The sequence below is a fragment of the Mastigoproctus giganteus genome, chromosome 10, assembly GCF_048544385.1.
Source record: "Mastigoproctus giganteus isolate SK-2022 chromosome 10, ASM4854438v1, whole genome shotgun sequence".
In the NCBI taxonomy this organism is placed as follows: Eukaryota; Metazoa; Arthropoda; class Arachnida; order Uropygi; family Thelyphonidae; genus Mastigoproctus; species Mastigoproctus giganteus.
In genome coordinates, this window is record NC_143584.1 from 72,327,518 (window position 1) to 72,353,353 (window position 25,836).

General features: G+C 37.6%; 1 protein-coding gene across 2 annotated transcripts in view; it reads left to right on the forward strand.

Annotated features, from left to right (window-relative positions):
- The window catches only part of Pcif1 (Phosphorylated CTD-interacting factor 1), a 429,173-nt gene that overhangs the window by 325,439 nt on the left and 77,898 nt on the right, over positions 1–25,836 (forward strand). For both annotated transcript variants that reach the window (XM_090384018.1, XM_090384020.1), the window contains 2 exons: positions 7,511–7,695; positions 14,154–14,247. In XM_090384018.1, the coding sequence (XP_090240144.1) occupies positions 7,511–7,695; positions 14,154–14,247 (279 nt within the window). The remainder of the gene's footprint in view (positions 1–7,510; positions 7,696–14,153; positions 14,248–25,836) is intronic.

Here is a 25,836-nt window from a genome sequence, read left to right on the forward strand (position 1 = left end):
CCCCGAGTGCCAAGCAAAGTGATCTAATGATTTTTCAAAGTGATTTGAAAGCATTCATTATATAAACAAGTAGTTTAAGAGATTTCTAATATTTTCTTTCAAAATTATTTATTTTTGGCTCCTTCTAAATAAAGAGGCAAGCTTTCTTTTTATTTATATAACTAACTTCTCTAACACAGTAACCACTAACGCTTGGTCACTGGTGGAATCGCTCCTGCCTCCACGTGGCGGGGCTGGTAACCTGAGTATAAATTCAATACTCAGGGCAAAAAAGAGCAAACATGGATCCTTCACGTGAGCCTAAGTGCTCATGTGAACTTAAATCATCTCAAGCAAAAAGAATTAAAAAAGATGATTCTTCATCTGACATACCTGCTTTCCTAATTCTGCATTCTTTGTCAACAAAACCGTTTAACAGCTTATCTCCATTTTTTGTGCAGAAAAGCATACAAGCTGTAGCAGATACTCCTAAAATGGTCAAACTACTTCACTCAGGAGATCTCCTTGTAGAAACATCGAACACAAATCAATCTAGGCAGCTCCTGAAGCAAACAACCTTTGGAGGCCTTCCCATTTCTGTTACCCCACACAGAACTTTAAACACCTCAAAAAGGGGTCATTTCAGAATGGGAACTCCTTAATGTTACTGAAGATGAAATTGCTGAAGAACTTAAGGCACAACATGTCATCAGTGCTAAAAGAATTAGGACCAAACAAAATGGTGTCCTTACACCCACAAGAAATGTAATCCTTACCTTTAACATTCCAAATCTCCCTGCATCAGTTAAAGCTGGCTACTACCTTTCCTGTAGGATCCGACCATACATTCCAAATCCAATTAGATGATTTAAATGCCAGAAGTATGGTCATTCTCAAACAGCATGTCAAAGAAAGGCCATTTGCCCCTCATGTGGCTCCCCACACCACTCCCAAACTGAATGCACAGCAGTAAGACCAAAGTGTCCCAGCTGCCAAGGGTGCTCACTCTGCATATTCCAGAACTTGTGAATCATGGAAGATGGGTAAGAAAATATTGAAGTACAAGGTAGAGAAAACTGTCTCATACCAAGAAGCACGAAAACAGCTATTAAACATGGTACCTTACAAATCATACTCCAATGCAGTTAAAAACACTAAAGAGGTTTCAACCTAGACTTACATTACAATTCCTCCTAAATTATCTCTTGTCTAATGGGCCAGATCCATCCTGACGGATGGGGAGACACTGACAACAAAGACCAAAAGTACATCAAATTCTTCTAATACAAAGTCATCCAAGCCACAACAAGACAATGCCCCCAAGTCAGGAACACTAACAAAGGAGAAAGATGGCCATTACACAGAATAAACCAACCAATCGAACTATGGAAATTGATGAGGTCAGATAATGAACATGCAGTTCTCCTGCTACATGCTGATGACGAGATGGATATCACTCATCACTTTTTCCAAAAGGTGAAAAATATAAACAGGATTGAGGGAAAACAACACAATCGGACTGATCCACCTAACCTAAACCCAAATAATGCAGAAAATCATTCAATGGAATTGTAGAGACTTAAAAAGCAATTTTGATTAATTAAAATATTTAATACACCAGCACAATCCTGCAAACATTTGTCTACAAGAAACATATTTATCCTCAAATTATACTCCACACTTCTCAAGGTATACTCTATACAGATATACGGGGCAGATGTTCTGAATCACCTGCAAGAGGAGGAGTAGCCATTTTAGTTTGCAGAAACGTTCCTTCCAAACCTATTCAGCTTTGCATCACTCTAGAAGCAGTAGCTGTTCGCATTGTTCTTGACATTATTCTCACTCTTGTGTACATATATATTCCACCAAATGCTTCATGTTCCACTGCAGAACTAGATGATTTACTAATTCAGCTGCCTCACCTGTATGCCTTCTGGGCAATCTAAATGCTCATCATCCTTTGTGGGGTTCCCCAAACATGGATCGGAGAGGGTGGATGATCGAAACTGTACTCAATAATCATTACTTAGCCTTGATAAATACCAGTATACACACATATATCCACCTGCCTAAAGGATCAAGCTCTGTTCCTGACCTGTCCATATGTTCCTCATCCATTTATCCTAGCCCTCAGCCCATTGTGGCTCTGTCCGGCACTTAACCCACTATCCAAGAAGCAAGAAGCATCTCCAGCAACTACTCCAAATCACTGAAGAATTCAGCAAAGATATTAGGATGGAATTTGGTCTAGACAAATGCAAGACCCACGGATTGCACCAGGGAAAATTAGTCAACCAAAACTACCAGCTGCAGACTGGTAAAGAGATCAAAGCCATGGTAGAGGTAGAGCCCTACAAATACTTGGGGATGATGCAGGCTCAGCAGTTAAAGCACAAGGAAATCAAGAAGTGCCTGACCAAAAAATATCATCAGAGATTCAGAAGCCTGCTGAAAGCAAAGCTGAACAGAGGGATCACAGTTAAAGCCATAAACCCTATGCAGTCACAGTGCTAACATACTTCTTTGGGGTCATAGATTGGACTAACACCGAGCTGGAGGATATCATGAGAAAGACAAGGACAGTGATGACCAAGAGCCGCCAACATCACCCAAAATCTGCCGTGGAGAGACTGACAATTCCCAGAAAGAAGGATCCTGATAGACCTCATTGAGCAACAAGAGAGAGCGATAGTTAACCTGAAGGATTACTTCCAGAAACACACAGCAGCAGACCATAAGGAAGATAGACAAGCTGTACACCCCACTCAACCTAAGCGAGGAATCACCCCCCCAGGAAGCACAAACGAAGCTAGAGAGATGGGTAGAGAAGACACTCCATAGCACATACTACAATGATCTCCATCAAGATCACATAGATAAAATTGCTTCCAATGCATGGCTCACAAGCGTGACGCTCTTCCCTGATACTGAAGGATTCATGCTCGCCACCCAAGACCAGGTAATCAACATCAGGAACTATAGAAAATACATCGCCAAGGAGCCCAGAGTTTTCGATGACACATGTCGACGATGCCACCTGGCCTCAGAAACGATCCAACACATCACTGTAGAAGGCAAGGTGGTCATCCAGATGGAGTACACTCATAGACATGACCAGGTAGCCAGGATAATACATCAGAAGCTAGCAAGGAAATACCAGTTGATCAAAGAAAGTGTACCACACTACAAGTACGAACCCCGGGCACTCCTAGAGACCCCCAACCCACAAGCTGTACTGGGACCATGCCATAATAACAGATAGGACAATCACTGGCAACCTGCAGAAAACACATGGGGAAAAAATCAAGAAGTGCACCAACCTAAGACAGGAGATCAAAGAGATGTGGCATATGCAACAAGTAACGACCATCCCTATAATCGTATCAACCACAGGTATGGTGCCAAAGACCCTACATAACAGTCTAGCAGCAATAGGTCTCCCAGCGAACACCTACAAGAAACTCCAGAAAGTCGTAATCCTGAATACCTGTAGGATAGTCAAAGTTCCTCGACCAACAGTAACACCAGATATAACAACCACCCTGTATACTTGGTAGCAATACCCATCACGAGGTGAACCCCCAATCATGGAGAAATAATAATAATAATATAAAATTTCACAAAAATCCATCCACTGGGAGTTGAGTTGTTATATGCAGATGGACAAAAATAATTGTCAAATTTCTACTGGGCTCACTTTAACGAAATTTGGATGGCCTGACAAATCTTTCTAAAAGGTTCATAAATAAAATTTTATGAAAATCCATGCACTGGGAGTTGTGTTATTACATGAGGATGAATAAACAAAAAAAGATAATACAGCAATACCTAGCATAGCACTGATAATCAGTATCAAAATTGTTTCGTGTTATGTGAAACCATGCTGATTGAAGTATAATTATAATGGGTTTTAATTGAATGTGCACCAGAGAAACAGTCTATAAACAAACTATAATAAATCTATAAACAATTTGTGCTTGAGAGCCAATTAAAAGGATTTGAATTTTAAAATATTGCAAAACTTTTATTAACGAAAAAGTAACATCATGAGAAAAAAAGCTTTATTGTTATTTCAATAAAAAAAAGCTCAATTAGGTATTTCAACATTGCATCCCATCTTGTAAAATTTGCCTTATCTTGATGCTACAACATTCAGATCTCCATTCATAATTGCCTCGCAGACCATGTCAACCCCCCCCCCCCAAAAAAAAAAAACTTTCTCCAATACTTCTGTTGAAAATTCTTTCGGTGCCACATTCAACCGTCGGACAAAAATAATTTGTAACAACTTTGTAAACAATTCTCTTGTAATACATGCTTTCTTATTGGATCACCAAATTATGGGCAATGTGCTTTTTATGCAACCCTTTAGAGCTCTCGGATTTTCTGCTCTGAACATAGGTAGAGGCTTCAGTTTAAAATCCCCAGATGAGTTTCCACCCAACGATCTTTTGTTGCTTTTTATCCAGGTTGGGTTTTTTCATTTTCAGCTAATAAAATTCATGAGGGCATTGTTTTTTTTTTCAGAAAAATCCAGAAGCCTGGATTTCTGAAAAATCCAGAAGCCAGTTTCATCGACGTTGAAAATTTGTTCGTCCTTGTAGTCACCTTCTTTAACGATGCCTTTAAATTCACTAGGAAACCTTGCAGCAGCATCTTTGTTGGCCCTTTCACCTGAGATACGAACGTTGTGAAGCCCAACATGGTTTTTAAAGCAGAAAAACCAACCATGACTGGCTGTAAATATTTCTTTATTCTCCTCCTCTTTATTTTCTTCTTTTTCCTTCAGAATATTATAAAAGCTCATGCCTTTCGCTTGAATGATGTTTTGACTCAAAGGAATTCTTGTTTGATTACAATCTTCTATCCATATTATTCAATAGCAAACTTCTTTGCTTAGAGCATATATCACTTTCGTCATGTAGGATGCTGTAGAAATTCCCTGCTTTTTATACTGATCCTTCTTTTGAATAATCGTTCGCTCTGATGTTTCATTCAATCCATTTTTCCACATAATTTTAGCATATGATGCCCCATCTTCATGGCACTTGATAATATTAAGTTTTTTTTCTAATGTAAGCCATTTATGTTTAGTATCTCCACCGCTTTCGTTACTTTTCCTTTTTTGACTCATCATTTTGTATTTAAATGGGTAAAAAATAAATTAAGAAACGAAAAGTCTGAAAATCTATCACATTGTCTAATCAGGATGAAATTAAGAATTCTGAACACTGTTGCACCTTGTCACTGACTGCCTGAGGGGAGCTATTGGCACATGTGCACGTGAGACAATACAGCTGGCACTGCAGCATATATGTAGAGTACATGTCTAGGCTATTGAATGAGTTTTAATATGTACAGTAAATTTTCTACTTAAACTTAATTGAAAACTGTGTTACTGTGAAACCAGTGCTGCTTGAAGCCGTGCAAAGCAAGGTATTGCTGTATTGAATTTTTCTATTAGTCCAATTTTAATGAAATTTGACTTACTTTGATAAATCTTTTCAAAAGACCCAAATATAAAATTGCATGAAATTCTGTCCACTTGATGTCAGGTTGTTGCATGCAGATGGGCACACGTGATGGAGACAGTGGTACATTATGTATATATGCTAATGTGCCTAAAAAACTAGAATACATATTATAATTATTATTAGCCATATGGTGCAAAGAAGCCCAAGGCTTATGCTGCACCACCCTGACAGAGAGAGAGAGAGAGAGAGGGGAAAATATTGATAGATGCTTATTTAACCCATATGCAGGTGCATGATGGTTCATAGCTGCTACATTTTCACTTTCAAAAAGCTGGAGATTTGGTAATTGGGATGCAGGAATTTTTTTTTAATATACAGACTTTGGACTTCAAATTAAATTTCACCAACAACAGATGCATTTTATATTAAGATGCAACCGTGGGATTTTTTTTACTAGTACAAATGCTTGCAAATATAATTTTACTTATGATATTTCTGTGTGTGGAATTCTGTTCAGATTATTTGATTATGAGTGTTTCAGTGAAATAGATTATCACTGCTTAAGGAAGATACCCTCACAGATTTTGCATTTTTTATGAAATGTTTAATCAAAGTTTTGTTTATAACAATGGACCTGCTGTCTAGATTTGGCTATTGATGACATTTCCAAAGTTTCATCAGAAGGAGAAGTTCTGTAGAAAGTTTCCCTCCCCCACTTGGTAAATATCCTTCCAGTTCAGCAGTTCTACAATTTATGTTGCTGTTTAAGGGTTTTAAGGTACATGGGCATCAACAGCTAAGATTGTATTTCCAAGTTTTTAATGTAAATAGAACACTTATTTAGACTTGTTTATCAAATCAGATTTGCCAAATAAAATTAATAAAATTAAACAGTTCATCTAGATTTGCAGAATTACCCAAAATCTGCTGAAGGGTGAGTGGATTCTGCTTATTGCATACACCTCAATCAGATCACCTCACAGGTGCCTAGTCTCCAGATACTATAATCTGCAAAACTTAAGCCTTTCTTCATATGAGCAACCCTTTGTTCCATTCACTAATCTTGTTGCCTTTCTCTGTACTCATTCCAACAGCTCTACATCCTTCTTAGAATGAGGTCACCAGACCTGTATACTGTACTCAAAGTGTGGTCTGACCATTGCCTTATACAAGTGGATAATCACCTCCTTATCCATTCTAGAAAAATTCCTGTATGTGATTGACAAAACACCATGAGTTATTCTTGCAGACTTGGGGATCAACTACAAGTCCTTTTTGTAGTTGATCACTCACATCCTGCTTGATTTTTTCCAAGATTGCAGGCGCTATCAGGTTCTTCATGACATGACGTGACAATGGACCTTCTCTGGTCCGCTATTCGCTGTTCAGTGACCTGAATATCCGGGAATCATTCCAGCCACTTGGTATGTAGTCTCGCCCTGTAAGTTGTCATATTGGTCTCTAGCTTTGTTATTTCATAGTATGCTTGCATGATGTATGTATTCATTTTGATGCTCCACTTCATGTGTTGCCTTTTTCTCCCTTTATGGGTGGTCACTTGCGCAGGAAGCACTTCCATTTGGTGGGGTTGGATGGTCTTGCCATTCTCTATTATTATTTTTATTATTTTTTTTTTTTTAATTTTTTTTTTAAATTTTTTTTTTATGACATTATCACATTGGCTATATATATATATTGTAGCTGAAGCAGTGAATATTATTTTTGTTGCCATGTGCTGTTTGGAGAAATGAATGAGCAATGTGGTCATGCACAGAATTAAAATTTTCTGATTTCACAGATTAAAAAGGTTCAATTTTGAAAAAAAAATTAGCAAAAAGTTTGTTGCTTGTTTTTTTGTTTTGTTATTAATCTTGAATTATTACTGTTTGTTAACATGCCCAAAATGTAATCCAGTGCTTATATTAAGTAACTTGTTTTAGCTATAAACAGATTGTGTTATAAAAAATTTTAATACCAAATGCAATTGACTCATGTTAATTGCTTTATAACGTTGATACTGCATGATAAAGATATATAATCTTTCATAATTGCAGACATTTTTTGGTCTCAGCCCTAATGAAGGACATGGAACACAGGGCTCTCTCCCAGTAGCAGTTTTTGACTGCCTCCAGAAACAATTTGGTGTAACATTTGAATGCTTTGCATCTCCTCTGAACTGTTACTTCCGTCAATATTGTTCGGCTTTTGCAGATACAGATGGATTTTTTGGATCACGAGGGTAAGCATGGTGAAGTTTTCATAATGACTTATTTTCCATTTTGAAACTGCTGCTTTTAACCAAATTATCTGAAATTACTTATTTTTTATTTTTATTTATTTATTTATTCGTAATGTTTGCTCACTAGTCACCTTGATAGGTAATTTTATTTGTTGAAGTTACACAGGACTTATTCATAATATCTTAATTTAACCCCTAAAACAACAAATCATCATCATCATGATTTGTTGTTTTAGAAATATTTGAATGGCATGGAAGATATTTCGATATAACAATGCAATTCTGTAATATAATTTCTCTCCATTGTCCACTAATTACAGGATTAAATTTCCTGAAATTTATAACTTCAACAAATGAAATTATGCATCAAAAAGGATAAGGTGATATACAAAAAATTTCCCACTTTTATTCTTGTGCAAAGGCCCCACATTCAATTAAAATACATTGCTACAGTGTGCTGGTTTCAATCTCATGCTTAGCTACGAACAATAGGATCACATTTGATTTTATAAATACAGTGACAAAATAACTGGGCAATTGTCTGGTTTGAATGAAGGGATAGGCTAAATGTTACCAACAGTTGTGTTTTCTATCAATATGACTCTGATAGCCTTCTGGTCATATCAACAGACCAGAAGATTGTGAAGTGTGTGACAAGAGGCGCTACATGCAGATGGAATGGGCAAGCAAGCATGAATACTTTATTGTGGGTGACTTTAATCTGCCCCTAATTGATTGGATTAAGTGGGAGAGAAACACCATCGGGAACAAAATTTTAAAATAAAATAGATGATTATTTATACCAGCATGTTAGAGAAGAAACTAGGGTTGTGAATATTTTTGATCTCATCATTACTCGTGAATCAGATGACATCACAGGGCTTAAAGTACAGAAACAGTTGTGAGGTAGTGGTCACACAATTGTTAGTTGGAAGATGAAGAAAGATGTTGTAGTAATTAAAGGTAAAGCCATGGGTTTTAATTTCAGAAGAGAGGACCGGCAATTTCAGGTGCTATATGGCTATTAATTGGGTAGGTTGCAGAGAAAGAGAGAGAGAGCAAATACATTTGAATTATGGAATACCTTTAAAGCAAAAATTACAGAAGCCATGAATGCATATATACCATTAAGAAAAATATTATACGAGGAAGATGCCAAAATGGATTAACAGAACTGGCCAGTCTAATACAGCAGAGAAAAATAGCATGGGAAAGTTACAGAGCAATGAAAAGTACTGAAACCTACAACAGCTACAGGTTGATCTGTAACAGTACTACAAATAAGGTTAGGGAAGCAAAGGCTGAGTATGAGAAGGCACTAGCTAGAGCAAAAATGGGGACAAGGAATTTTTCATGTGTATACAAAGAAGAAAGAAAATGAATTAGAAAGAACACTTGTATAACTAGAGTTTGAACAGGCTAAGAGTAGAAAACTTGCTTCTTGCCTTAATGGTAGCCGAGCATTCTGGTCTCTTGCCAAAGCTATTGGCTGTAACTTTTTGCCCATCTCTGCTCCCACCTCTGTCCAAACCAGATGGTTCTGTTGTCACTTCAGCCAAGGATAAAGCCGACCTGCTAGCATCCCATATTTCTTTCAACTCATGTATTAATTATCTTGGAAAAACACCTTCCACCATTCCCAAAGCGCTCCATTCAATGCCTCCTGTGATCTTCTGTGAAAAGGATGTCAGAAGGATTTTGACGAATCTTGATGCTAAGAAAGCTCCAGGTCCCGATGGTATTTCTCCCCTTGTTCTCAAAATCCGTGCTCCTGAACTTACTCCTATTCTTTGCCGCCTTTTTTCATTTTCTTATTCCAAAGGTATTTTTCCTTCTGCTTGGAAATTTGCTCATATCCAGCCAGTTCCTAAAAAAGGTGACAAATCCCTCCCATCCAATTATCGTCCCATTGCAATTACTTCTACTCTTTCTAAAGTAATGGAGAAATCAATTAACTGCCAACTCTTAAACTACCTAGAAACCTTCCGTCTGATCAACGATCGCCAGTATGGATTCCGTCAGTGTCGATCCACTGGTGATATTCTGGTTTATGTTACCCATTTATGGACTAATTCAATGGAAAGGTTCGGTGAAACAAGTAGTTGCTCTTGACATCTCAAAGGCTTTTGATCGTGTTTGGCATAAAGGTCTTCTAAACAAGCTTCCATCTTATGGTTTGCCAACTGTTTTTAGTAATTGGTTATCCAGTTTTCTCTCTGATCACTCACTGAGGGTGATGGTAGATGGCTCTCTGTCTTCTAACTTCTCCACTAATGCCGGTGTCCCCCCAAGATTCAGTTCTTTCCCCCACTCTTTTCCTCTTGTATATTAATGACCTTCTTCCATTGACTGGAAATCCTATCCATAGTTTTGCCGATGATAGCACATTGCATTCTACTTTCCATTTTGAGAAACCTTGTCCTCCTCAATCAGTTTCAACTTCTCGAAATCTGCTACCAATTCCTTAAATGCCAATCTTCAGGTAATTCTCCAGTGGGGCAAAGACAACTTAGTTGATTTCAACCCTTCTAAAACTCGTCTTGTCTTATATCTCGCAAAAAGGATTCTTCTGCTCCTATGCTTATCTTTAGTGACATTCTGATTTCTAGGCAAAATGATATATCTCTTTTGGGGATTACCCTGACTTCTAATCTCTCTTGGCACAAGCACATTACAAATATTGCTTCCTCTGCATCGAAAAAACTTGGTTTTTCCCTTTCGCTCTCGGTGTTACTTTTCTTCCAAACAGCTGCTCACTCTATATAAATCGCAAATCCGCCCTGCCATGGAATATTGTTCCCACATCTGGGGTGGTGCCCCTAAAACCTCTCTTAGGCTTCTTGATTACATTCAGAAGAGGGCAGTTAGGTTAATTAATGATTCATCTCTAACAGAGTCTCTCCACTCGCTTTCTCATAGACGTACTGTTTCTGCTGCATGCCTTTTCTACAGATACTTCCATGGGCACTGTTCTTCTGAATTGGCTTTCTCTCTCTCTTTCAAAACAGTCCGAACACGTGCTGCCAACATCCATTTACTGTCCAACTTGAAACCCACAGAACCAACTTTTCATCTTCCTCATTTATTCATTCAACTGCCGTTTTCTGGAACCACCTTCCTTTATACGTATTTCCTGAAAATTACAATCTACAGAAGTTCAAGTCCAATGTCAACAAATATCTTCTTTCGTCTTCTCAACCTCCAACCCAAGCACGGTACTAAGTACTATAGGTTCTAATACCTCTCGTGTTTGGGGTTCACATAAAAAAAAAATACTGGGTAAGTCTTTGATCACCCAGTTGCTGATGATTTGAATTGGTAATTTGCTTTGGTTTGTTTACTGATGAAAGCCTCTTCATGCTGAAGAGAGACTGTGCAGTGAGTTTGAGCATGTGAAATTAGTGATTTTTAAAGTACTGATGACTGTTTATTAGAAAAACTTTAAAGCATAAAAAAGGCAGGTAAGCCTCCTGAAGTTGATGACATATACCCAGTCATTTTGAGGGAGATGGCCAGAGAGTATATTGAACCAGTGAGGTTAATTATGAAGGCATCATTGGACTTGGAGGAGATTCATTTGGATTGGAGAAGTGCCAATGTACCACCAATATATAAAGGTGGTTCTAAGGGTAAAGTCAGTAACTACAGACCAGTTATTTTGACTTCAGTGGTAGGGAAACTCTTAGAAGCTATGATTAAGAGTGCAGTCCAAGGACATTTAGATAGAAATGGTATTCTGAAGGACATAAACATGGTTTTCTTTAGGGAAAACCATGTTTAACTAACCTAGTAATTGACACAGTTACTCATGAGCTGGATCTAGGGAACAATTTCAACATAGTTTATTTGGATTTTAGCAAGGCATTTGACTCAGTCCCTCATGAGAGCTTACTGTATAAGCTGGAACATGTTGGGATTACTGGAAAGATATTAAGATGGATTACTCGGCAGGAAGTTGTGATCAATGAATATTCTTCATATTGGTGCAATGTCAGAGGTGGTGTTCCCCCAAAGGATCAGTTCTTAGACCACTGTTGTTTCTGATTTTCATATACAACATTGATGAAGGAATAAACAGCATGATTTCAAAATTTGCAGGCAAGATAAAGATTTGGAGAATCATTAAGATCAGTGCCAAGCAGCACTCCTTCAGTATGATTGAACAGGCTTCGAGAATAGTCAGAAAAGTGGCAGCTGTGTTTTAATTCAGGGTCTTACAGTTTGGTAATAGCAACCCCAAAATAGATTGGGTTGAATTAAAAACAGTGTAGGAAGAAAACGATCTGGGAGTTATAATACGGACAGATATGAAGTTGAGCAGTGTAGACAGTCAGCCAGAAAGCCCATGGTGTCCTATTGATGATGTATTGATTATTATACTATAGAGATAGGGAGATCATAAACCCAATTTATAAGGCAGCATTTGGCATACTGAGTTCGAGTGTGGAGACCTCATCTAAAAAAAGTTATTGAGCTTCTGGAAGGGTCCAAAGGTGGGCAACTTGCATGGTGAAATTGGCAAATGGGCAACCATATGAGGAGAGACTTCAATATTGTGGTCTGTAGAGCTTGGCAATCAGGCACATTAGAGGGGACTGATTGAGGTTTATAAAGCTCTGAGAGGGGTTAGTAAAATGAACGAAGGCAGAACTTTCGCTGTTATAAAGAATTCCAGGTTGTAGGAAGTTTTCTTTTAGCCACCGAGCTGTTGACTCCTGGTACAAGTTGCCTCAGCAGGTAATTGTAGCTGACAGTTTGAAGAAATTCATTCAATGTCAACTGGATAGTTACCTACATGAGCAGAGATGTGCATAATTTGTATTTTTATTTTTTATTTATTTATTTTATTTATTTATTTTTATTATTATTTTTTTTTTTTTTATTTTTTTTTTTTGCCAATGCAGCAAAAGCCTGTGTCTTCCTTGCACTGTATGGTTATACTGTTACTAATAAATTAGAAAATCCAAAGCTGTTGAACTCAGTAGGTATGAAGTAAATGTATGTATGCTTGGTATCACATATACAGTCTTTTCTGTAAGCATTAAAAAATTTAATTATAACAATATGATTGGGTAGCATGTGGCCCATGGGCTGCATGTTTAAAATGCCTAATTTAGAGCCTTAACCACTTCAATCAGGTCTTATAGGTGCCTAGTTTCTTAGCACTTCAATTTGCTGAACTGAAGTTCTCATTGTAAGAGGCTTTCAGACCTATACACAGTAGACAAGATGGTGCCTAACCTTTTCCTTATACAATGGGATAATCACCTCCTTGGTGTAGACTTGCCTTGCTTTGTCATTTATATAAACTCTTTGAACATATTCTTTTGAACTGCCTTAAACCCTTTGTTGACCCGAAACTTATGCAAGAACAGGCAGGATTTAGGCTAGGAAAGTCCTGCACTAACCAAATCCTTAATCTAACCCGCCATACCGAGGATGGCTTCCAACAGCAGAAAATTACGGGTGTTGTTTTGTGGACCTTACTGCTGCATATGACATTGTCAACCACAAATTACTTCTGACTAAGGTTCAACAAATGACCAAGGACAATAACATCATAACATCTATTGCTACCCTGTTACAAAACTGCTGTTTCTTTGTGCAGTTCCAAGGTAAATGAAGCAGATAGAGGATGCAACCTAATGATCTACCTTAAGGTAGTGTCCTGTCACCAATCCTTCTTTAGTCAGGTCTTTCTTAATTTTGCTTTACATTCCCTGTTATGTAATATGGTCTGTTGGTAATGTAATCTGCAATTTAATATGACAATAGTATTGCCTTTATCAACTCTTATTATATTAATAGTTATCTTTTAAATTTTTTAAAGCCCTCTCTGTTCTTCCCTTTTTAAGTTAGATTTAAAGGCTAAATTATGGTTACATTTATTTAAAATATATGCCATTTCCACTATAAGGTTAGCCTCGTTCCTCAATTCATTTGTTAATCCTTTTTCTATCACTGCTGTGTTGTTTCTTGACCCACACAATATTGGCCATTTCCCTGATCATCTGTGAACTTTCAGCAATGCTGTGAACTCCTCTGAGACACGACCAGGTTATATGGAAATTCTCTAAATCAGACTGGCTACCTATCTTCTCCAACATTCAGCCAACACATCCTTTAGTGATCACCTTATTGAAACTATACACATAGATGGTGTTATCACTTAGCATATTGCAATACAGTATTCAATTTCTGCTAATTGCCAGTTACTGATAGAATGATATTTATAATACTGACAGAAAAGAATCAAGCTTGGAATCATTTCACAGGCTGTTCACCACTGATAATCTCTAACTATAAAAAGCATAAAGCTATGGCATAGCTTTCTGATTAAAAGCTTCTTATGTAATAGAGGTTTAAGAAAAACAAAATAATTACAGTTTGTGATTTCACTGTATATGTTTGCTGATTGCTATTAGTATCTTATATTTATTTAAATTAATTATCCTTAGGCCAATTCTTAATTTTTATCCTGTGAGCGGTTCATTTGAAGCTAATCCACCATTTTGCGAAGAACTTATGGAAGCAACTGTTAACCACTTTGAGGTAAGATGAATAGCAATCTTAATTGCTCTGTGGGTGAATCGTAATGAACTAAAATACAAAAACATTTTCATTTACATTATGTAGGAATAGGAAATATTTTCATTGTACTGTTTTTTTTTTTTTTTTTTTTTTTTTTTTTATCATCATTTTGAGTATGAATAAATATTCGAAAGGATTAATTGCCTCCACCTACCCAACTTAGTTTAAGATTAGATTGGTAGAGGTGTCATTAGTAAAGGTGTCTTCAAATCATGGAAAACATGGTGAATTTTATGGGAATTTTATTTTCATCCTGGAAATGTTGTAGAATTACTAATTACCTGTAACCACAATTTTTTTTCCCTTTTTTACAATCTAATGATAAAAAAATTAATGTAAAATCAAAAAAGTAACTACAGCATCCTTTTGATATTTTCCTGTAATTGAAAGGTAGTGACTCCTGACTCTGAAGACAGAAGCAGGCTACATAAAGTAATGGTACTGGAATGTTATTGCAAGATGAACAAGCTATACTGAATGATCAATTTATTAGCTACACTCCCCTAATAGTGAGAAAGTCTCTCCCCCCCCCCCCCAAACAGCCTGGATTTACTGTGCCATGGACTCAATGAAGTGTCAAAAGCATGTCACAAGAAAACTGCTCCTTGCTGACTCAATTGCTATGCAGTTGTTGCAAATTAGTATTAGTCATATAATGATATTTCAAGCCATAGAGTTTTTCTGAACTGGCCAAAAAAAAAAAAAAAATATATATATATATATATATATATATATAAAAAAAATTAAAAATGAAATAAACAGCCTATGTGTTACTCCCTCACCTTGATAGCTGTTCAGCTACCCACAAAGGTAACTTATTTCAATAATTAAAAGTCATTAACTAAAAGAAAAACTTTGCTATAATCCAGTCAAAATCAATAATAATCTCTGTCTTTTCTTAATCTGAATTTATGCCTAGTGCTTTTGGAATCACTTATAACAGTGAAAATTTTGCCTGCCTTCATTTCATTATCCCCTCTCAGAGGCTTAAAAGACCTCAGTCAGGTCCCTCTCTAAGGTTCCTGATTTGAACATGCAGGCTTCAAGATTTGAAGCCTGCATGTTCAAAGTCTTTTCATACAAATGCCCTTTTGCAGATCTTACCAAGGAGATTGCCTACTTTTGGATGCTGCTGCTGCTGCTGCTTCTTCTTCTTTTTTCTTTCTTACTTTCTTTCTTTTTTTAGGTGCGGGCTCCATACCTGGACACAGTATTCCAAGGATGGCCTTACTTCCAGTTGCTTTATACAATGGAATTATAACCTCCCTATCATGAATAAATGTTTAATAAATCATTAATAGTACACCCTGGGCCTTCCTTGCTGCCTGTCTGCACTGCTTGGAGAACTTCATGTCTGATTGTTTCACAACTCCCAAATCCCTTTCTTCCTGTATTGTTTTTAATTCAACTCTCCCAAGTATATAAGTTATTTTCAGGTTGATTTTCTTTTCTGCTACATGTTTATATTCTGCTACATTAAAACATAGTTGTCATCCTGAAGGAACATTGTGTGGCACTGATCATTAACCAGTCTTCAAATCATCTGCATATTTTGATATCACATCCTTGATCGCTTTGTTAGTATCATTTATGAATGATACTAACAAAGAACAGCACAGCAGTCCCAAACCTGACCCTTGGGGAAACTGGCTTCCAATGTTAGACCAATCTGAAGAGTAACCATTAATCACAGCCCTCTGCTTCATGCACTGCAACAAAACTGCAGTCCACCTTAGATTCATACCTGTGATTCCAACTTATAGATTTATGTACAGTAACCTCTCATAATGAACTGAGACAAATATTTTAGAAAAATCCAAATAAAAAATGTCAGAATTATTTCCTACATCCAGCTTATGAGTAATTATGTCAAAATAGCTAACCAAATTAGTTAAACATGATTTTCTCTCAACAAAACCTTGTGGCATATTTTTTAGAATTCCATTCGAATTTAAATGTCTCTGTATTGTGTGCACCCTTTATCATTGCTTCCATTATTTTTTCCACCACTGAAATCAGACTGACTGGTCTGTAGCTACTCAATTTGCCTTATTATGTTAATAGTTATATATTGATGAGCGTCACTTCTCCAGTCTAGAAGAATCGCTTCTGAGTTTAATGATACGCTCATAATGAATCTTAATTGTTCACTTCCTTGCTGCCTCCTTCAAAATTACCGAGTGTATGTTATTAACTCAAGGAACATTACCTGTCTTTAGGCTCAAAAGTTTTTATTGGCATTAGCAGTGGTGAATGATGCAAACCTTTAAAAGTCCTACTTCAAGAAAGCAAGCTTATACAGAATCAGCAAAAAAAAAAAAAAAAAAAATCCCCAATCATCTGTCTGACCATTCTAATAATTTTTCTAGTTCTTCCTTAAATTTATTCAAACTACCCAGTTCCACCACAGCACCATGTGGAAGTTCGATTCCAATAATCAATTACCTGGTAGCTGAAAGCAGAAGTTTTTCTACTACACAATCATCTATAGTTTCAAGAGTTGTAATTTCAAATTTCTCAGCCTCCCTCCCAGTCTCCTCACTGTGAAGGGTGTTTCATCTATTATCTGGGTTATCTAAGATTTTCCATACCCATTAAGCAAGAGGCCAATCTGATTCATTTTCTTCTTTGTATTCACATACCCATGGGTATGGGGACTTCATGAGTATTCACATACCCATGAAGTCCCCATTCTTTTCCTTCTTGGCCAGTGATTTCTTATACTCAGCTTTTGCCAGTTTAATCTTTTCTATGGTACTATTGCATATTAACTTGTAGCTGTTAAAGACCACTATTTTTTGTCACACTGTAGTTTCCCTTGCCATGATTTTCTGTTGTATTTGACTGGCCATTCTGTATTCATTCATCTTGGCATCTTTGTTTGTTTGTTTGTTATTTGGGTTTTAGGAGCATTAGCAACTAAGGCCATATTGCTCCGGGATATGCGGTGGTCATTTCCTGACCTTTCCGCATCCTCCGTATTTGGTGGTGACGGGCTCGAACCCCGGTCTAATCAAGAAGTGTGTGCTACGCACTGCTGCTCCTTCCCACCTGGCTACGGAGGCGACATTGGCATCTTTCTCATACAATATTTTCTTTATGGTATATATTCATTCATTGGCTTTTGTGACTATTGTTTTAAAGATATTATATAATTCTAATGTATTAACCCTCCCTATGCTTTATCAGCCCATTTGATAGAGGAAATGTCACATCTTAAAACGAGAGTGTTATTTTGTGAAATAAAAACCCCATGCCTACACCTTTAACAGCTTCAACCTCTTTCTTCATCTTCAAATTTAGGTACTGCATGATTACTTCCTGTTAACGGTTGCTCTACTGTAAGCCCTGCTCTGTTTTCTGGTTTGTGGATAATGATCATCTCTGAGAATATTCTTGCTCCTAGTAATTTCTGTCACACACTGATGCAAATAATCAACTTAAATATTTTGGCCCCCAAGGCGAGTTTTTATCCCACTTGCTACAGTCAATAAGGGACAAATTGAAATCACCCATAATAAAATGGTAGAGGCTGACAGTTTGGGAAAATTCAAAGTTCAGCTTTCCCTCCTCCCACGGTTACCAACAGGAGGGAAATGCATAGGTTGTCTGTTCCCTTTTCTTTTATTAATTATTTATTATTATATTTTTAATTTTCTTATTATTATTTATTTTATTTTATTTTTTTTTAGCTGGTGCAGCATAGGCTTAGCTGGACTATGTGGCCATTACTAATACTAAGACATTCCCACTTGTTCACCCATTCCACCTATATATATAGAGCCTCTTCTCATACTCCTCACAATCTTCTGGTTAGTGGCATAACCCTACTCTCATTTTACCTTTACATCTGACTACTTCTCACCACACAGAGTCTCTGCTAGCATGTATAAGTGGTGCCTCCGTAGCCAGGTGGGAAGCAGCAGTGCGTAGCACACGCTTCTTGATTAGACCGGGGTTCGAGCCCGTCACCACCAAATACGGAGGATGCGGAAAGTTCAGGGAATGACCACCGCATATGACCTTAGTTGCTAATGCTCCTAAAAAACAAATAAACAAACAAACAAGCATGTATAAGTTTTGAATATGGGAAAACTTTAGTTGTACTTGGGCTGCTTTTGGTAAGTAGAATGCCTCCCCTCCCCCAACCTCTTCTGTTTTGTCTATTCTTCCTAAATACATATGATGAGTTTTACTATGGTATGTATAACATACCATAGTAAAACTCATCATCCCCTATTGTTGGGTGGTATCACATGTCTGTTAGCCCCATTATGTCAGCATTAGTTGCCCTGACCAGAAGTTTAAATTCATTTTATTGATGACACTCCTGACATTACTTTAGACACAGTTAAGACTTGGTGGCCTTGTAATTACTACCCTAGCATGAGCTTTTCACTCATTTGAAACATCACTACCCTCATTACATTTTGCCAATATCAGCTGTTTCATCAACAAACAAAAACCTTTGAGGTGCGTGAAATCAGTACTTTGACCCATGTCATCAGATTGACATGTTTCTATATTACCCCTATCCTTCCCCCAACTTACAGTCCTTCGACTGCAGGTTGGGGGGAGATAGGGATAAGACTGTTTCTGATTTTATCTTGAGTTTGAGTGTATAATCTCTTATTTTTGCAACTATATAAACATTCTGACCTAATTATCAGCATTTTTTTTTTTTTTTTTCAGCATGGTCCTTTATTTATGCAACAAATCATTACTGCATGAGTGTTTAAGATCATTAGTCCCTGTGAAAGTAATAATGCCCTCTAAATTTACCATCTCCCTTAAAATATGGCAATATTGGTTCTAGAAGCACCTTGGTTCTAGTCCAGCCATCCTTATTACAAAATAATTGTTCCCATTTCCTTGATAATGAAATCTCCTAATAAAATTAAATCCTCTTGAACCAGAGCAGTGTGCACTTAAACATTCTGTTATGGGGTGCAAATCAGAGGTAGAAGCCTGGAAATTCACTAGATGCTTGAGTCAAAAAAATTCTGTTTTATTTGCGCTGAAGGCAAACACTTATTTCTTCAGTAATTCAAATTCACCAAGTTTTAATTTGTACATGCCTTATATTGGAAACAAAGAAAAGAATCATCAGTTGAGCTGAGATTATCAAGTAGAACAGTTTTTGAATATAACTGAAATTGAATGGTTGCAGATATCTACTCTGAAAAACTTGTTCCACCTCATTCCAGAGGTTCTGAATTTGCTTCCCTGTTCCTGAAACCATTCCTGTAGAATTCTAGCTTTGTTATGTGGCACACTATTCTGTTGGAAGAACTCATTTGCAGATGGATACCCTGCAGCCACAAAGGAATGAGCACCTGATCAGAAAGTTTCCAGAAAACCTCTGATATCAAGGGGCCCATCGTGCATTGTTGATGCAAGCTGGATGGGTCCATGGACTAATGCTGTTTTTTGCCATATTCTGGTTCTCTTATCAGTGTGAAACAGCAGAAACCAGGACTTGTCAGACCAAGCAACATTTTTCCAATCATCCACTGTAACTATACTTTTTCTTGCTGATAGCAGTGTAGCCCATTTCAGTCATCACTGCAGTATTCATCCACGACAAGGTACAATGAGCTACATATTCTTAAGTGCCTCTTTGATTACCACTATTGTACCACATTGCTATCTGACTGACTGTAGCCTTTCTGTTAATCTGCACAAGTCTTGTCAGCCTTTGTTGACTTCTTGCATCAAGCTGTTTCTGAACATAGGTTAGCCATTGACTGGATGTTATTTTATTATTGGACCAATCGCAACACACCTGAGACCTAGTTATATTTCAAAACCCTAGAAGAGTTGCAGTTCCTGAGATATTCATACTGGTGCTTCTGGTTCCAACTATCTTGCTGTGTTCAGTCACTTAAACCTTGCACATTTTCATGATGAATTGCTCACATACAGCATCCATATGTATCTTCCCACTTGCTTTATATCAGATAGTGCAAACAAGTGATGCTGTTCCTGAAAAAGCACACCACTTCATGAAAACAGTAGCATTAGAATCAGTTGAGGCATACGATGCAGGAAAGCAAGCTTATACAGCATCAGTCAACAAAAAAAAAAAACCTTCCCATTTCACCCACCCGGTCACTCGAAATGTTTGTCTAGTTCAGCCTTAAATTTATTTAAACAATCAACTTCCTTTACACCAACAGATGGAAGTCTGTTCCAGCAATCAACTAAAGTTTCCCTTTTGCCATTGGCTAAAGGCAAACTTCTGCACATCTATTCTACAACAGTCTTTCCTCAATTTGAATCTATGCTAGCCCCTCAGGAGGTTCTCAGTCTGAGCAAGCGGAAGTATCCCATCAGCATTGAGCCTGCTCAAACCATTAAAGGCCTTATACACCTCAATCAGATCACCTTGCAGGTGTCTAGTCTCCAGATGTTGCAACTTGCAGAACTTAAGCCTTTCTTCCTCTCACCAATCTTGTTGCCCTTCTCTGAACTCGTTCTAGCAACTCTACATCCTTTTTACCTCCATACCACATAATCTACTGATTTTTGTGCTAAAACAGCTTTATCACAGATACAAAGATAAATTAAATATAAATGAAAATACATGGAACAACTATGTAAACCTCTGTTTACTCAATAACTATATATTCTATGGCAAACTTAACAATAAACAAACTATTGGTGTTTCCTATGGGTTCTCAAATGTCAAGCTTAGTTTCCAACCTTTTCCTGCATTACTCTGAAGAACAATAAACCATAAATAATCCAAATTATAACCTATTAGTTTTCAGATATGTAGATGACATCCTAGTCTTATATACTAACTTTGTACCTATAGCCAAAGGTATTTACCCTGGTGAACTTAAGCTAAATAAAGAAAACTCCACCAATCACATAGCCACCTTCCTTGACCTCAATATTACTATTAACAGTACTTCTCCTCCATACAATATTAAAATATATGATAAAAGAAATAAATTTAACTTTGATGTCATCTATTTTACCAACTGGCATTCCAACAAAATACATAAAAATATAATATGTACCCAAACCATAAGACTAGCTAATATATGCATTAACCAACTACTGTTCAGCAAAGCTCTACAACTCCTTTATAATAAGCTGGTCATCAATAATATCCCTATAAACTTTATAAAATACTGTTTCAATATAGTTTCCTATGTTATCAGTAATAAATTCAGTTATAATTTACTATATAGTGGTCAGTTCTAAACATATATGTATAGTTATATATTATCTGGTGGAATTCCACTACTTGGTAAGAAATAGCTATACATTATTTCCGAAGCAACTATTTTCTTCAGGTTGATGGCTTTGACTCTCTACTCACTAAGTTTCTACTCTTATGATTTCACTTTTCTCATAGATCCAATGGATTTGTTTAATAATCATTATGAAATTACTTACAATTAACTTCCCTTGTTGAATCTTGATTTAATTATATTTGTCTGCCCATATTTTTTCAAGGGCACAAAAGGTGATATAGTTGTACACGTTGGCACTAATGATATTAAGAATAGGAGACCGGCGGAATTACTTAACAAGTACAGGTCACTGTTGAAAAAAAGCTGTGAATTAGGGTTGAATTTGAAAGTGTCTGCAATTCTGCCCAGACACGATAGGAGGGAGTATATGATGAGAGTCCTGTCGATCAATTCGGCCCTGGAAAGATTGTGCAAGGCTCAAGGGGTAGAATTTTTTTCAGCCTGGTCTGTACTTGTTAACAGGAGAGACTGCTTCTACGGGGATAGGATACACTTAAATAGAAAGGGTGCAAGAATGTTTGCTGATGCTATCGAGGCAGTGTTAGGTGGGTCGGAAAACTACTAGATCGGGGGGATACAAGGACTAATAGATTAACAGTAACCATTGGCAGAGGTGAAAGTGATTTTTCCACTGCTTCTATTGGAATGAGCCGCAGCCTGGAAAATAAGATATAGGATATTTCAGAGACTGCTGGGAATCATTGGGGTACAAATAAACACATGGGTTGTGTTAGGGAAGCTAAGAATAGAAACAGGTGCAGGTATACTTGCATGTACACCAATGCTAGGAGTTTAGTAAATAAATTTGATGAATTTGAGGTATTGCTCAAAACATCAAAGGGAGATATTGTGGGGATTTCAGAGACGTGGTGTCACACAGATATAAGGAATGCAGAACTGGAATTGGGGGAGTACAATGTCTACAGAAAGGATAGACAGGATAGGAAGCGAGGAGGGGTTATGCTATTAGTTAAGGAATACATAAAATCCAAGGAAGTGAAGCCAGCCGACATTGCTGGACAGTGCAGTGTCAAGTCAGTTTGGTGTGACATAAGCATAGGGAAATCAAAATTGAGAGTAGGAGTGTGCTATAGGCCTAATAATAATGACTCTGATGAGTATAATAAGAAACTGTACAGGGAAATAGAGTGGGCCCGTAAATCAGAGATTATAATGGGTGATTTTAATTTCCCAGATATTGACTGGAATTTGAGGGCTGATCACTCACACACTAGCAAGGCTTTTGTGAATTTATTGGATGATCGTTTTCTACATCAGCATGTTTGGGAGGCAACTAGAGGGAGTAATACTCTTGATTTGATTATCAGTAGTGATTCTTCAGGCATTAAGAATCTGCAGGTAAATGAACCACTAGGTGGCAGTGATCACAGTGTGCTGAAGTGGAATTTACTCAAAGAGGTAACTACCATTAGGAACTATTGGTAGTTTAGGTATTACACTGACAGTGATAGAGAATGAAAGGGACCTGGGAGTGGTTGTGCAGGCAGATATGAAGTTTTCTGGGCAATGCAGATGGGCTGCAAGAGTAGCTCACGGTGTATTGTTGATGATATATAGGAATTTTTCTAGCAGGGATAAGGAGGTGATTATTCCCTTGTATAAGGCAATGGTCAGACCACACCTAGAGTACTGTATACAGGTCTGGAGGCCTCATTTCAAGAAGGATGTAGAGATGCTGGAACGAGTACAGAGAAGGGCAACAAGATTAGTGAATGGAACAAAGGGGTGCTCTTACGAAGAAAGGCTTAAGTTTTGCAAATTACAGTGTCTGGAGACTAGGCACCAGCGAGGTGATCTGATTGAGGTGTATAAAGCCTTGAATGATTTGAGCATGCTCAATGCTGACGGGATTCTTCCTCTTGCTCAGAATAATCACCTGAGAGGGCATAAATTCAAATTGGGAAAGACAGATGTAGGATAGACGTGAGGAAATTTGCCTTTAGCCAGCGGGTGGTTGGTTGGTGGAACAGACTTCCATCCCTTCTCTTGGAAGTTGATAGCCTAAATAAGTTTAAGGCTCAGCTGGACAGGTATTTCGAACGAACAGAGGGGTGAAGTGGAAGTGGTTATTTTTTATTTATTTTTTATTTTTTGGCTGATGCTGCATAAGCTTGCTTTCTTGCATCAAATGCCTCTACTAATGCTAATTCTAATATTGAGTCTTGGCTGACTTCTAATGATTTGTTTAGGATACAGTTGATATTATACACTGGAGTGCAAAACTTAAGGACCAGTCAGGTTTTCACCTGTTTTATTGACTTCAATTGGCATATCAATTTATTTTCTAGAAGTAGCTTTATATTCCTAGTACGATACTTAGTTTACTTTTTAACTTCGATAGAGATTTATTACTTAGTATCGGTAAGGGTATCCAATCCACGTGTTTTACAAGTTTTTGCAGCTCCGGAGAACGCGAAGTTTTTAGCTATATTTAGCTGCTTTATTGACTTAATTGTTATATTAAATTATTTTCTATATGTAGCTTATAGACGTAGTCACGATTCTTGATTTATTCTGAATTTAGCTGGCGAGATTTTGGAAGTTAATAAGTAGTGTCCGTAGATTTACCATTCGTAACTTGCTGCCATTGTTATACAATACAACGTTATATCCCGTACTGGATAGCGTTAGCTTAGTATCGTATATAGTATTATTAGCATTAGCATTAGTACAGTCATTTGATGCAAGAAAGCAAGCTTATTCAGCATCAGCCAAAAAAAAAAAAAAAAAACCACTTCCACTTCACCCCTCTGTTCGTTCAAAATACCTGTCCAGCTGAGCCTTAAATTTATTTAGGCTATCAACTTCCACAACAAAGGATGGAAGTCTGTTCCACCAACCAACCACCCGCTGGCTAAAGGCAAATTTCCGCGCGTCTATCCTACATCTGTCTTTCCTCAATTTGAATTTATGCCCTCTCAGGTGATTCTTCTGAGCTAGAGGAAGAATCCCATCAGCATTGAGCATGCTCAACCCATTCAAGGCTTTATACACCTCTATCAGATCACCTCGCTGGTGCCTAGTCTCCAGACACTGTAATTTGCAAAATTTAAGCCTTTCTTCGTAAGAGCACCCCTTTGTTCCATTCACTAATCTTGTTGCCCTTCTCTGTACTCGTTCCAGCAGCTCTACATCCTTCTTGAAATGAGGCCTCCACACCTGTATACAGTACTCTAGGGGTGGCCTGACCATTGCCTTATACAATGGAATAATCACCTCCTTATCCCTGCTGGAAAAATTCCTGTATATCATTGACAATACTCCATGAGCTACTCTTGCAGCCCATCTGCACTGCTCAGAGAACTTCATACCCGCCTGCACAACCACCCCCAAGTCCCTTTCATTCTCTACCACTGTCAGTGTAGTACCACAGAGTTGATACGTTGCTCTGGGGTTGCTGTTTCCCATGTGTAGTACTTTACATTTGTCAATGTTAAACTTCATTTGCCACCTCTCAGCCCATCTGCTCAACCTTTCCAGATCCTGTTGCAGTAGCATAGTGTCAGTAGTGTCCTTGACAACCTGGCCAACCTTCGTATCGTCTGCAAACTTGGACATTAAGCTTGATATACCATCATCAATATCATTTATAAATACAGAAAAGAATAATGAACCCAATACTGAACCCTGAGGGACTCCACTAATAACATTAGTCCGCAATGAGCAGTGTCCATTGATTACCACTCTCTGTCTTCTCCCCCTCAACCACCCCTTTATCCATAGCAGCAATTTGCCTCCATTGCCACACTGCTCCAATTTGTGCAGCAGTCTTCCATGTGCAACAGTATCAAAAGCCTTTCTAAGATCCAAGTATATAATATCAAAGTTATTCCCTGCATCCAGTTCTTTTGTGACTGCATCATAGTATCCAATCAAATTGGTCAGGCAAGACTTCCCCTTAACAAAACCATGCTGTGTCTGAGCTATAACTTAAGTCTTGTCTAGATGATCCTGCAGTGCTTCTTTAACCAGTGCCTCCATTAATTTTCCGGGAACAGAAGTTAAACTAACAGTTCTATAATTACTTGTGTCAGCCTTTGATCCTCCTTTGTGAATTGGGGTCACATTTGCACATTTCCAGTCTATGGGTACCTCCCCTGAGTCCAAGGAAGCTCTCATAATTATGGCTAAGGGTTTGCTTACTTCCTTTGCTGCCTCCTTTAATATAACTGGATAGATCCCATCCACCCCGGGTGCCTTTCTTGTGTTTATCTTCAACAATTTCTCCTCCACTTTATTCCCAGTTATTTCAAGATTCTGT